The following is a 13,288-nucleotide window of genomic DNA, read 5'->3' on the forward strand; positions in this document are numbered from 1 at the left end:
CTAGGAACAACTCACATATTTTTTGTCGTTTCAGCTACAGAGTTAGTGGTTGTGGGTTGTTGGATGTTGTGTCGTCGTTGTGTGTTTTGTGTTGTGTTGTGTTTGTTGTACTGTCTTGTCCTCTACGTTTCGTATTGTCTGCCAGTCGGTTTGGGAGAAGCCCTGTAGCTCTCTCTTTTCCTGGCCACAAAGAACACATTTTGCGGATACTCCTTTTTAGGAGTTCATGGGTTCGAATCCCATGAATGTGTCAATTTTGCGCTGATATCTATGTTGTGGTCCGTCTCAAATACAAAAGCACAACATCCAACGGACAATCTGCATCCTTTCATCACACCAACTACAAGTGTTGTCTCATACAACAGAATGGAACTCCCAACAGAGCAAAGAGTAACCAATACCCAAGATGAAGTTCTTGCACCTTCTCAAACAGGACAGAATGCGGCACTTGTTAATGAAGTATTCTCGATGTTTAAGGGATCCTCTCAGTTAGACGTCCGATCAGAGGATATTTCAAAGTGGTAAGCTCATTTAAACTTGTGATTACTCTGCGAATACTTCACCCATTTTAATAAATATGAGACCACTAAACTCATTGCTGTCCGGTCGTAAACGGCGCACACAGATTAATTTCGGTTTTATCTGGAAGTGGTTTTTATCAATTCAACTAGAAATTGTATTATCTTAAAGAAAAAACATTTACCTATTGTATAACTTTAGTTCATTTCAAAGCTTTCCTATAAGCGAAGATATTTATTGCAGAACTTGTACTTTTTAAATTGAATGTTAGAGAAGCAAAAATACGCAAGCCTTCCAAAAATCTCGCCTAAAACCTCCAAATATTTTTAGCTTACATTGGGATCAATATTTATATATTTTACTCGAAATACAGTTGCTTTGGCGATTTGTAGTGATATTTCCAACTAATGTGTTTACAAACGGAAACCCGAAATGTACATATAATTTCACCATATTGCGAAAATTTGAACAATTATGACCTCTAGGGACATTTTACCCAGAATCGATTTCTGGGCTTATTTTACCCCACGGGGTAGGCAATTACGTTTTTGACACCTCTAACCTCACGCGTCAACCACTTGTGCATGCGGCTGAGCAACGCCTCGCTATCACAATAACAAACAAAAAATCTATATTTTTCGAGTTTTTCTGCCCATCCTGACTTAAATCCTATCAGAAAAGATAACTAATGCCTTTACAGTTTATATGTAACGGTTAAAAGACGACAGGATAAAAAATAACGAAGAAAATAACGAAATTCCAAAGGCGAGTTATATTTCCATTTTGTAATCCTGTGTAATTTGATATGATTTTTAGAGCTGCACTGCAGTGTCAGGTTAACAGCAATATTGATTAATTTCTTGATTAGAAATTTTCGAGCTATATTTTGGTGGTATTTTTGTGCTTTTTAAATTAAACGGATTAATTTCAACATTAAAAAACCAAGATGATTTCATGATATCTGGTGATGGAAGCATGACAGCATGGGTCATAGCGCTAAGTATTATGCGTACACAATATTTCACTGGTGTTATAAAAAATAGATTTTTTTCTCCCTTTCCTATTATGTAATTGCATTTACCAATATATATGTAACTGTCAGGGGTTGGGGGTATTATGTGAATATGAAAGAAAACAACCTGCATTTTGTTCTGTATATTCTTGTGTTATAGAAGTCAAAAATACATGCTGTTACTATACTGTATAGGCCCTTGTGATTCATATACAATTATAGTTTCAATTGTGTGATAGTTATGTTCTTGTAATCTCAATTGTAGATTCTATGGCATATAGAGTCGAATTGGTACGGCAAAATATCTTTGAGAATTGAAGTTTATGGCGGTTCTTCAGGTATGTTCTGGCAATTCACTGAAATACTATTTGTTCGCTAAGGAATGTTGTCCCATGGTAGCGGTACGCATGAACCTGGGATATCACAATGCTGATAGCCTCACAACCCTGGACAATAATATAATAATTTACTTGTTCCTTGTGTTTCAATTTTAGATCAAATAAAGTATGGCAACCCAGGAGTTGCTAACAATTATTACCTTTCTCTTATCACTGACTACACCTCCATCCATCGCTGTGCCATACATGGATTTGATGGACTGACATACCAAGCAAGGTAAATATTGCAGGCTACATGGTATATGTTCAGTTTATTATTATGTCATATTAGGACTGTTGGACATTATTTTTTTATTCAGTAATTCCCCTATATGGGAATGTGATAAAATTCGATGTTAACCCCCAAGTAAAGATTTCACAAAATCAATGGAAATAACGCTGTACCTCGACTGGTTTCAATTCTGGAGGAGCCGTGTATGGCAAAATTATATGCATTATCATTTCATTTTGTTGATGATTGTTCGATGGTGTTTTGGTGCCAGAAGATAATTGATACTAATTATTGGCCCACGTACTGAAGACACATAACATCCCAGATAATAGCAACAAGTGTTGGGAATGCGGATAAGTCGACAGGACATGGTCGCTTAAATGAGGCAGCTTCCTGGTCTGCACGGAAAATAACCAGGACCAAATGCATTCGGCAAGAAAGATGTTTGTCGGAGCGATTTCACTCAAAGTCGTCGTGATTATAATTAGTGGGTGAAGACCTATTCTGTGTCCTGTAGTTCCGACGGGCAAAAATTCGATCATTACAAAATAAATGGACTAGTCAGGGTTAGCTGGATTAATAAGCAAGGCTTCTACAGATTACCCTGTCACGTTATATGCATCACATCATTTCCATGCGGTCATATATAACTTTTAATGTGTGATTAAGATTAATTGTTTAACAAATTATTCATTTCATTAGAGACTCGCTGGTGGAAAATGTCCTATCACCAACTGTAACCGCGCTTTACATCCGCATTCATCCAAAGACATGGTACGCAACATATCTTTGAGAATTGAAGTTTATAGCTGTTTTTCAGGTATGTTCTAGCAATTCACTGAAATACTATTGTTCACTAAGGAATGAGAAATGACTGAGAGATCCATCTGACTGAAAATAATAGCGAAAATTTTTCAATAAGTGGCTTATGTAAGAGCGAGTTTTTGATTTAGAAATAAATTCTTTACACCCTACCAGCGGGTTTGTCAGGTTTTTTACTAACTTAGGTGCATTGGAATACAAGTAAAAATAAGGCGTGTTTTAGAAGTTATACCTGGACGAGGAATCCAGCATATCATTATGAGGAACAAAGCTATTATAGCGGTATATACTCAGGGCTATCACAATCAAGTTTAGTGTTATCGCTTTATTTCAATGTTTGCTGCACGGTCGGATTCTCACAATTAAAAGAAAATCAAGCGAAAAGTTTCACACGTACAAAAGTATAGGTATGGAACTGGGGCCGGTTGTTCGAAAGATGGATAACTTATCCAACGGATAAGTCCTATCCAACGGATAAATCTGGATAGTTATCCATTGGATAAAAACGCGTTGCAGGAAGCGTGGATAGTGAAGTGGATAGCTACCCAATAGATAAGTTAAAATTTACCAGAAGAAAACAGTATTATTCTGAAATTTCGTACCACAACGTCAGCTGTTGCTAAGCATTTACAACATTGAATTCATAATCATTACGAATTCTCGAGTATAGTTACTGAATGGAAAAGGCTTGAACAAGTGATTTGCTCGAACTTTGCACTTCACATCATAGTGATTTTATTAATTAAACACATTGCAATTTTATTCCTTGACCTTGCAACGCTTTGCCTTTCGGTCCATAGCAAATTTAGAAACACTATTTTAATGTTCGTGAATGAAATTACTTAGATATTAGCAAGTTTCCTTGGAATAGGTTGAATCTTTCTTTGCATATTCGCGTTTATAAACTGATTAGAAGCGTATAGTAAATTTACCACCTGTTATAAATGCGAGGATGTCCAAAAAATCGCCGGTCGAACGGAATGTGTAGGCAACGTGAAACGCTGCTGCGACAAATTGCACTTCGAAAACATTTTTAATATATAGTGAATACAATCATGATGTGTATTAGTTTGTTGAAACACAGTAAGAGGAATATTGCATTTTTGTCCTATTTTATATAAATGTTTACAGTGTTACCTTGTATCTTTGAATTTATCCACTGGATAGTGGATTTAAACCACCTCCGGACCTTGGATAAATTTATCCGGTAGATAGCGATTTTTATCCTTTGGATAAAGTTATACAAGCTTCGTGCAACACAAATCACACGCTGGATAAAACTTATCCGTTGGATAGTGAGTTATCCGTTGGATAGCGACTTATCCACCTTTCGAACAACCGGCCCCTGTTCTTTTATTTATCGGAATAACTAGTGATGTGATCTTACATGAAGCATTTTCAGTCATGCTGCTAAATTGTCGTGCTGGCTACGCCACTGAGTATTTTATTTGCTCGCAGAGCCTCGTCTGCTGAACGTGACCGTCGGCCAGTCTTCACCATGTACGGTGACAGTTATTTTCTGCCTTTTAACTTGCCGACATGCAATGTTTCATTGCACGGTGAGTTTTCAACTTTACTGAAGGCGCTACTATACAATATGCAATTTTCCTTACAACTTGCAATGCAATTATAACTCCGAAGGATGTTAATTTGTAAAGAGTGTTCGAAATACTAAGGAAACGTTAGCAGATCGTAATAGATGTTCGTATTTGACAACTTTAGATGCCTCAGGAGTAGAATGGTTTTGCAATTTGCAAGGAAAGTTGCGTAGTGTAACAGCGCCTTGAGATTGTTTCGGAAAGCTGGTTAAATTTCGATGTAACTTGCAAACATGTAATGTTTCATTGCAATTGCGAGTTGAAAATAAGGGTCATTGGACGGAAGAACGGGACAAGTATCGTAGTTTTCAACATACCTTTTATAAGGGCGGAGACATTGATCTTCCATCCTCGGTCGGTTTTATCATTTTTTCTGCTTTTTCTATCATTTCTTTATCCTACAAAAGACAAAAACCTTGTTAAATCGTGGATCAATCTAACACTTTTAAAAGCTTTCTCTCCTAACTGAACTAATTTTATTTATACGGTATAGTTCTATCAGTTCTAAATTGTCCTTCATGGAGGTCCAGTAGGGGTCATCCCGTATTGATCCAGTGTTACTACAGGAGGAAACCTGAACTAAACTGACTTTATTTATGCTGGATAGCTGTATCAGTTCTAAACTTCAACCAAACTAATTCTAACAATTCGAAAAAGCTGGGACTTCAGACGAAAAAGGTCAGCCGATTTTGAAAAATCTTAGATGCGGGGTGTTATAAGGCGGTTAGTAATTTCATCATCACCTTCATCCAAGGATGTTCCAGAGCTTCTGAAACCGTGATGCATTTTCTGTGACCAACAGTAAGCAGTTTTGTTATAAGATCCTTAGCTTCACTGCTAACATTCTTCCAGAGGTTGTTCGGAAATTTATACGACCCTTCTTTGACTTGTTTCTCCAATGGGTTATTTGCCTGCTTTGAAAATAAAGAAGATCCGGAAAGTCTAAAAGACGTTAACTTTTCATTGACGTACTCCAATTTTGAAATGAGGTTAACCTACCTCCAGCTTCATTACAAATCGTCTTCACTACGTGAATTTGAGTAAACTGAAGTATATGGCATACCAAACATATAACAACGATTTCTTGTAGGATCGTTCTTCAGGCTACGGGATTAACATTTTGGTAGCGAGGTAACTTGGTGTACCACAGATTGTTTCCATATAGGAATTCGGATCTAAAAAATTAATTGTTATCATTGAGAAATGTAACAATGAGAAATAACTGAACCTAAAACGTTTGCAGAATGCGCTCTGCTTTCGTAAAACGAAATCACGGACAAAACTCGGAATTGAGATTATAGTGACTTCCAGGATTTGCTGGCAATGGTCACATCGAATGGTTTCTTCAAATACAATTTAAAGGGCAATTTAAACACAAGTTCAATACACAACCGACACAAACCTTTATAAGCGTTTCGTCATACGAGGAACACAATAAAACATTTTCTGGCTAGAGAAGAAAAAGTTAAATTATGGTCGTTAAAGTTTAGGATATAAAGACAGTAGTGATAGATAAATTAGGGCGTGCTTACCTTCCAATCCCTGTTAGTGATGCCATTTTCATGTAAATGCTAAAAATACGAAACAGTATGAATAAAGTTAGTTTAGTTCAGGCTCCTGCAGTAACACTGGATCAATAACAGATGATCCTTAGCTTGGTGTCATTAAAAGCTCCAATCTCTTCGTGATATTTTCCATAAACTTTAGTCATCGCCTGTGAATGAAATATTCCAATTTGTTTAATTCATTCTTCGAAGGCTACACATGGCTACATTCGCGCTAAACGACATCCTCACCTGAAGGCACATTGCTTTCATAGTTGGTTTAGTTGTCAATAGGAATCAGTGATACAGATCGTTAGACAACTCGAGCCTGAAAACAAAATAGAAAAGTCGATCGAATCTTGAATGGTTTCATCCATGATTCTATACTTCTCTACTACATTCTGCAGGACAAATAACATTGCGTGAACTGTGCAGCAATATAGAGAATAGGGGGAAGCCAGACAGAAAAGCACATGGAAAGTAGTTTGAATATTTGCAAACCCTGATAGATAAATGTCGTGGACTCACACATTTGTTCGGCGTCTCCTCGTCGTTTTGTTCCAACAAGACTCTCAAATAATAGTCACCTGATAGCAGAGATACGTTACTGAGTTTGTTAAACTGTTAAAAAGCTAGAGCAGTTAGGCTTATCACTAACCTATTTCAGTTCATCAGCTAAACATTCATACAGGACTTCAAACTAAAGGTGATTCCAAAAGACAACGTAGTTTCCACTCAGATCTTTTTCCATTGCAAATGCGTGCAAATCAGATTCGAGTGCCCCAGAAGTTCCTCTCGCGTCTGTCACATTGAAAACATAAGAAATTGTTTGATACTCTTTTACGAGAACAGTTTAGAGAAAGAGGTCAGGACTATTGAATTTGTCTTGTTATACTCATAGCGACAGGAAATCCTCCATTACATTTCCATTTCCTATATTTTCAACGGAAACTAACCTTAACTTCGAGACTCACCTTGTAATTCCAAATCAGGTTGTACGCTGTCAGATCTTGACTGAATCTGTAAAAAAGATCCGCTTAAATATCATTGCTTTTTCATCTTTCAAACGACTAGAACATTTTCCCATTTTCTTAATATGAACACTTACTTTTAATAAAAAAACTGGATTTAAATTCTCACATTTTTCCTGGATTTGAATCCTATTTTTGTCCTCCAATGCGAGAGATATCCTTCAAGTTGATTCCTCAACGTTCCCCTCGTTTTTCCAGAGCTCTAAGACACAAGTATAGCACGTGAAATAACAGGCTTATACGTACATGCAAGCATGCATTATGAAATTTTGGAACACGATTGTTGATTTAAAACGTACTTCTGCAAGCTTTACATTGTCACGAATTGATAAACGATCTTCTTCAGTCTCTGGTGGCTGAAGGAAAGATAAAAACTTTCCAACAAAATTGTTTCTTTACAAAAAGGTTTTACACTTCTGAATGAATTACCATTTAATTATTTCCTCAGTGGGGCAGTTGGCACAGTTTAAGGATGAATGATGGAGTTTAGTTACCAAAGCAGTTGATACCACTTAGTCATGAACACGATTGGTTAGTCAGAATCACCTCAATGGGTTTATGTAAATAATGGCCCTCGCAAAAAAGTTTTCAAAGATTTCTCACTTCGTCAGGGCTTTCAAGGTAATAGAGCAAACCAGCAGGCTGTAAAAATCGTATTCAAATTTATTACATAATTGTTTATGAACCAAAAATTATGAACAGGAAATCTCGCATTTAAACTTTCTTGCACGCTTGGATATTTTGTTCGAAAAACGCCCGTAGAAAGTGTGGCAATTTGTTTTTGACCGCGCGTGAGTTTTTGGGGTGCTGGGAGCGAAAATAGTTTTCGAAAAATGCGTCAAATTGCGCGAGATAGATATTTGTGGATATTCTTGATCATAAATATAAATAGCTGGATAGATAGGGACATTCAGGAGCTTCAATTTGATATATAAATTGCCATGGAAACTGAAGCTGTTTACACCAAGCTTCGCTTCTTGCGCAGGGCTTTTGGTCGAAATGTCGCTGTTCGTTGGAAATTGCAAAAATACTCAAACTTCAGCTAGTATAGGAATCCCATCGAAAGGCTTTCAGCTGTTAGATTGAGTGTTTTTTTAAAGTTTTATGTTTTACTTAAATTCGTATGTTTTTGTTTTTTCGATAACGGCATCTTAAACCGCAAAATCATGCTATATTCGAAGGCGCCTGCTTACAAAAGGTTTAAAGCCGGCGAATACATGAGGCAAAAACGTCTGGGGTCATTGGCAGTTGAAGGGAAAAACAAAAAACTAAAAAACACCAAAATGAAGTTAAAGAGGCTGGATGATAGGGTAAAAATAATTTCAGTAGTTATATCTTCGCTTTCTTTTAAAAAGATATTTCGGCTTTAATAGTCGGAATTTGTATTTTCAGCCTTTAATACCTATGGTTGTTGTAGTAAATATCTGAGAAAACATTGTCTGTTAAGCTCTATAGTATACCGCTTGAGATGAAATACATGTATTTTTTACCTTTCGATCTGGAGAAGTGAAGCTGTCTGGCTCTAGTTTTATAAAGCTCATGTTTATTGTGTTAAGAGGTGTTCATGCCTATTATTTATCTTCACTACTACACTTTGAATCAAGTCTAGGATACTAGATAAGATTTATGCATATGAATTATATTCAAAGAAAAGCCTGGAGCAGGGAGCATTCAACTGGCATGGTAAATTACTAAAGAAATAAACTGAAATCCAGAAAAGTAAAATATATGTTTTACTCTTTAAAAGCACATATATAGTACATACTGATTAAAAAGCTATGTGGTCAAAACACATCAATGTTACTATGTAATGCAGGCCTGACTTGGTCCTTACTACAAATGAAATTTAAGGACAATCAAATAGGTAGATTATCATGTTGAGTAATACCTGATAAACTGAGTTTCTTGGGTGTTCAGAAGAAGATTGAAACCACCCAATTTAGCAAACTAAATATTTCAACAATTTTTACAACTGTTGAAATTACAAAATTTGCATCATTCCAAAACCTTAGCCAATGTAAAATAATTAGATCATGATGCATACTGTAGCTTAATATTATTGGTATTTCCTATGTGGCTAATGATGATAAAATATTGAGAGCAAAATGTAAATTCAGCAATCCTAAACATGTTCATATAGTACAAGTTATTCTCTGCAAATGTTTATGCTCACCTCTTTCTATATACTAAGATTGCATGTGGCCATTGCTGCTGTTAATTAGTAATATTTACAGCACATACATTAATATAATTAACTGTAAAAATTGTTAACAACACAAGTATTGAGTTAATTACTACAAAATGTAAAAGTAAAAACTCATGTGGCAACATCAAATATGTTTGTTTTGCAATACAATTTTGCTATTGCAAGTGAAAGATATGACTGAATAATGATAGTACTCTCCCTGGTAGTGGTATTGCTTAATAAATGGCAATTTTTTTGTAAAAGTTGGTATATTAATATGCCAGACTCAGCCTGCTGCCAGGAAACAAACAAATCAGGGTCCATGCAGTTTAACAGATAGTATGCAATGCTGTTAATGAACTTTGTATGACACTCCTGATATGCAATTTTGCTTGCCAAACAGTTTTCCTTAACACATGCTAGGTTTTGTATGTAACAGGAGACATTTGCATTGCTGGAAGCCTAGAAATTCCCTCTTTGGAGATAATGGAAGATATTCCCTACAATTAAGCCAATTATTGTTTTGACTGAGAAATCAATGGTGATGAAATCAATGCCCTTATCAATTAACATTATCTGATGTGGCAGAAGCCACATGAATAGACCCTTCCAAGTTTAGAGGTACCACCTTTTAGGGCATGCAAAGCCAATAGAAAATTCAATAGGGACATAAGTGACTGATAGTTACTCTGCCATGACAAGTATCAATCATGCCAGTCACCATTGAGCTTTCTATTGTGTTTGCACCTCCTGCAAGATGGCATTTCTAACCTTGGAAGGGATCATGTGGCCAGATATTAAGATATGCATTCACATTGTCAAACAACCTAGGTACATGCATTACTCTCAGGGTATCATTCAAGTTAAATATTAAAATGCATTCAGTTTGAAGTATCCCTACCTGCAAAATTGCAGCATATATGCTATTATTGTGATTGCTATTAACTGTACAATAATTTTCTTGGGGAATATACAATGTAAATTTTATATAAAATTGTTATGATATTCGCCATTAATTGTTAACACTATACAAGGTTCACAATTAGCATAATATGTGTTACGAATAGCCACTTCCTCCTGCGTATACCACTGAGAGCAATGCTAGTAATTCCATCACCAAACGCAGATTAGTTAAATATATTACTTCGCCTTTCGTAATGCTTCCGAAATAACAAAACTGTTCGCAAAACACGGGCATTGATTTTACCATTTTTCTAAAAACAACAAATAGCTCGTATGGAATATCTGGCGAAATCTCCGAAGTGAAAGGATTCCTCGCATTCCGTCTGCTGCATAGCCTGCGTCGTATTGCTGCCAGCCACAATCTAGACACATGCTGAAAAACCACGGCTGAATTTATGGAAGACCTAGCAAGAATCTTTGCTGGGCCAAAAAGGTTACTATCGCGACTACCCGCCGTACGGCAAAGCTCCACTATCGGCCGAATTACTCTGGCCCCTTCCTCTAAAAGGTCACGGTCAGAGCACTGCAGCAATCGAGACAAGCACTCTTTAATATTCTCGCTAATACTTTCAACTTTTTGTTGACACTTGTCTCCTAAAACAACTTGGTTTACAACTTGTTCGGCAGAAAATTTTGTATTTGCCGCCGCCATTTTGTAAACACAAATGGGGAAGACCGCAGAACAAACTCACTTTGTTGCATAATTTCATTTGAAATACCGCAGGACAGTAGGAATGGCGAAATGGACGTTTCTCGGGAAAAAATGCCAAGCGTGTTGTATATTTTAGACATTAAAAACTATAACTACTTTAATACGAACATTATTCTCGCAAGTAATGCCATTGCTGTTGGATGATGCTATGCCAACAATAATGATTATAAATTACTTATGGAGTATGCTTGTTAGTCTCAATTGAACTATTTACAGATGGCTAGTATATAGAGGATTATAAAATCACAAGTTTTAAGATGAATCTGAGAATGTTGCTAAAATACAACTCAGGTCCTGCGGATGGAATAGAGGCTATACCTCTGCAACAATTTGTTAATTTATCACACTAATTCGCACCTGTTCAATAGCGAACGTCTATCAGTGCTTTGCGTAAACATGGCCATGCGTAAGCGTTTTGGCAGAGCGCCCTCGGCAAGCGCCAGAACTTGTATTTTTGCCGCGGTTTCTTCATCAGCTTCCTAAAGTGAAGTTCTAACTAAATATTAACAGATGATTTTAGGCACTTCACACGATGCCGGAATATTCTTGAGGTTTTAAAGGGTCTTAATTTCGAGTGGTATTATACGCACTTCAAATTCAAGCAGGGAACAGTTGATGGAAAAATGAGTCAACTGTACGTCCTCAGTGACAAGAGCATTGCACCGGCATCGCAAAAGCGTAGGTTCGATTCCTGCCGGAGGATCTATAGTTCACTCATTTTTCCGTCATCTGTTCCTGGCTTGATTTGAAGTGTGTATAATACCTCTCAAAATTAAGACCCTTTAAAACCTCTTAAATATCAACTGAACTAATATGTACATTCATCACGGCTAAAAAAATGCAGAGCGTTATAAATGACGTTCGTCAAAGGCAGAAAATTCTCAATGGATGAATGAATGAATAAAACGTACCTCGATTATCGCCTTCAGAACCATGCCAGCACCTTTCACAATTGTTGTCGACGGATGCTGAAATTGTTGAGGAACGAATTCAAAACCACGATTGGTAAGAACCATTAGCGGGGCAATAGTAAAACATACATAAGCGAAGAAATGGTAAAATTGGTACTATTATTTAGTTTTGTCGTAAACCTACCTGGAACAATCGATAAATGCAATGACCCATTTCTAGACAAACAAAGAACAGACTTCATGAGTTGCTCCTATGCATGGGTCAAGCTAGTGGACGTGGTAAACTTCACCAAAAAGGTAAAGAGAGAAAGGCTATTTAATCAACTCTCAACCTCAGTCAAAGAGCCATAAACTACCAAGAAGACAAGTTGAATGAAAAGCTCCTCAAATTTCTTTGTAGCATACCTGCAACTTTCTCCAGTAATTTCCAAAACTGTTCATCATCTGTTGTCTCACTAAGAGGAATATGCAATAGTCTATTTATTGTAACAGACTACATGAGTTGATTCAAAATATTGGAAGCAATCACACCTTACTATTAGTTTAACATGAATGTCCAACTTCACCCCCGTATTATTTTAATATATTGCAAAGCAACTAGAACAAACCTGTAAAGAGGACACAGAGCAAACGTCAGAAAATCAAGCAATCCACTTATAACTAAAACCCCAGTAGAACGAATATAGAAGAAAAGTTTTCATGGTTAATCCTTTTCTTGTGTTTAGTTAGAAAGGTAGTTCAAATTAGAAAGGCAGTTCTTACGAATGACTTGCTGGGTTTTGCAAGGGAATTTCTCTTCCAAAACAAAGCTATATACATACAAGAGGGATGGAAAGATAAAATGCAAGGGTTCAGCATAGATTATAGGCAACCAACACCGCACATCTTACCACATTTATCGTGAGAATATCCAACAAACTGCTTAGAAATTTTTCAGAGGATAACAAAAAGCTTTTGTTTATCTGTTCTTGTCGAATGTCATAGTTATCGTGCGTTGGCTATATAAAAAAACAGAATTGGTTTCGATAAAATTGGATCCTGTTAACATTCAGATTTCAAAGTTGGCTGAGTTTATGTGGATTGCAAGTTAAAGGGGTAACACTAATGATAGTGACAGATTTGGCAACATATTACCAGGAAATTCATCGTTAAAGTGTTGGCGCTTTCCTTTATACGGAAAAAACGGCCAGACCGGTCCTATGTTGATCTCGGTACAGACAGATTACTGGTATTTTAGAGTGTTTCAAGAACTCTGCGTTCAAGTATATCGTTACTTGCATCTGTCTAGCTCGGAAATTTCGCAACTATATTCTTAACGAAATACTCTATTTTAAATTTAAATATGACCGGTCTGACCATTTTGGGCCGCTTAAAGGAAAGCC

General features: G+C 36.5%; 1 protein-coding gene and 2 long non-coding RNA genes across 6 annotated transcripts; all 3 read right to left on the minus strand.

Annotated features, from left to right (window-relative positions):
* Positions 1–4,740: 4,740 nt before the first annotated feature.
* Positions 4,741–5,636, minus strand: LOC114543527 (calcium/calmodulin-dependent protein kinase type II delta chain-like). 4 transcript variants are annotated; one of them, XR_003690079.1, is made up of 3 exons: positions 5,624–5,636; positions 5,304–5,471; positions 4,741–4,958 (listed from the first exon to the last, which is right to left on the minus strand). XR_003690079.1 is itself a non-coding variant. In XM_028562478.1 (3 exons), the coding sequence occupies exons 1-3, from the start codon at positions 5,569–5,571 to the stop codon at positions 4,881–4,883; spliced, it is 261 nt and encodes an 86-aa protein (XP_028418279.1). In that variant the 5' UTR covers positions 5,572–5,621; the 3' UTR covers positions 4,741–4,880. The 4 variants fall into 4 exon arrangements, 2 of the variants coding, with proteins under 2 accessions (XP_028418279.1, XP_028418280.1); XR_003690078.1 differs by having other exon boundaries at positions 5,304–5,474; XM_028562478.1 differs by lacking the exon at positions 5,624–5,636 and adding an exon at positions 5,560–5,621 and having other exon boundaries at positions 5,304–5,474.
* Positions 5,637–7,106: 1,470 nt separating this feature from the next.
* On the minus strand, positions 7,107–7,474 carry LOC114543529. The gene is made up of 3 exons (XR_003690080.1): positions 7,435–7,474; positions 7,245–7,337; positions 7,107–7,124 (listed from the first exon to the last, which is right to left on the minus strand). It is a non-coding gene; the product is annotated as an uncharacterized LOC114543529 (long non-coding RNA).
* LOC114543530 lies at positions 7,470–11,948 on the minus strand. The gene is made up of 3 exons (XR_003690081.1): positions 11,907–11,948; positions 11,353–11,474; positions 7,470–7,491 (listed from the first exon to the last, which is right to left on the minus strand). It is a non-coding gene; the product is annotated as an uncharacterized LOC114543530 (long non-coding RNA).
* Positions 11,949–13,288: the final 1,340 nt, after the last annotated feature.

Source organism: Dendronephthya gigantea, unplaced genomic scaffold (genome assembly GCF_004324835.1).
Source record: "Dendronephthya gigantea isolate DGI-Jeju-01 unplaced genomic scaffold, DenGig_1.0 000473F, whole genome shotgun sequence".
In the NCBI taxonomy this organism is placed as follows: domain Eukaryota; kingdom Metazoa; phylum Cnidaria; class Anthozoa; order Malacalcyonacea; family Nephtheidae; genus Dendronephthya; species Dendronephthya gigantea.

What these genes read in the sequence shown, in the direction of transcription:
- LOC114543527 (XM_028562478.1), bottom strand. An exon ending in TGGAACATCCTTGGATGAAG is followed by an intron (nt 4,959 to 5,303) that starts GTGATGATGAAA and finishes TGTCTTTTGTAG; the next exon opens with GATAAAGAAATGATAGAAAA.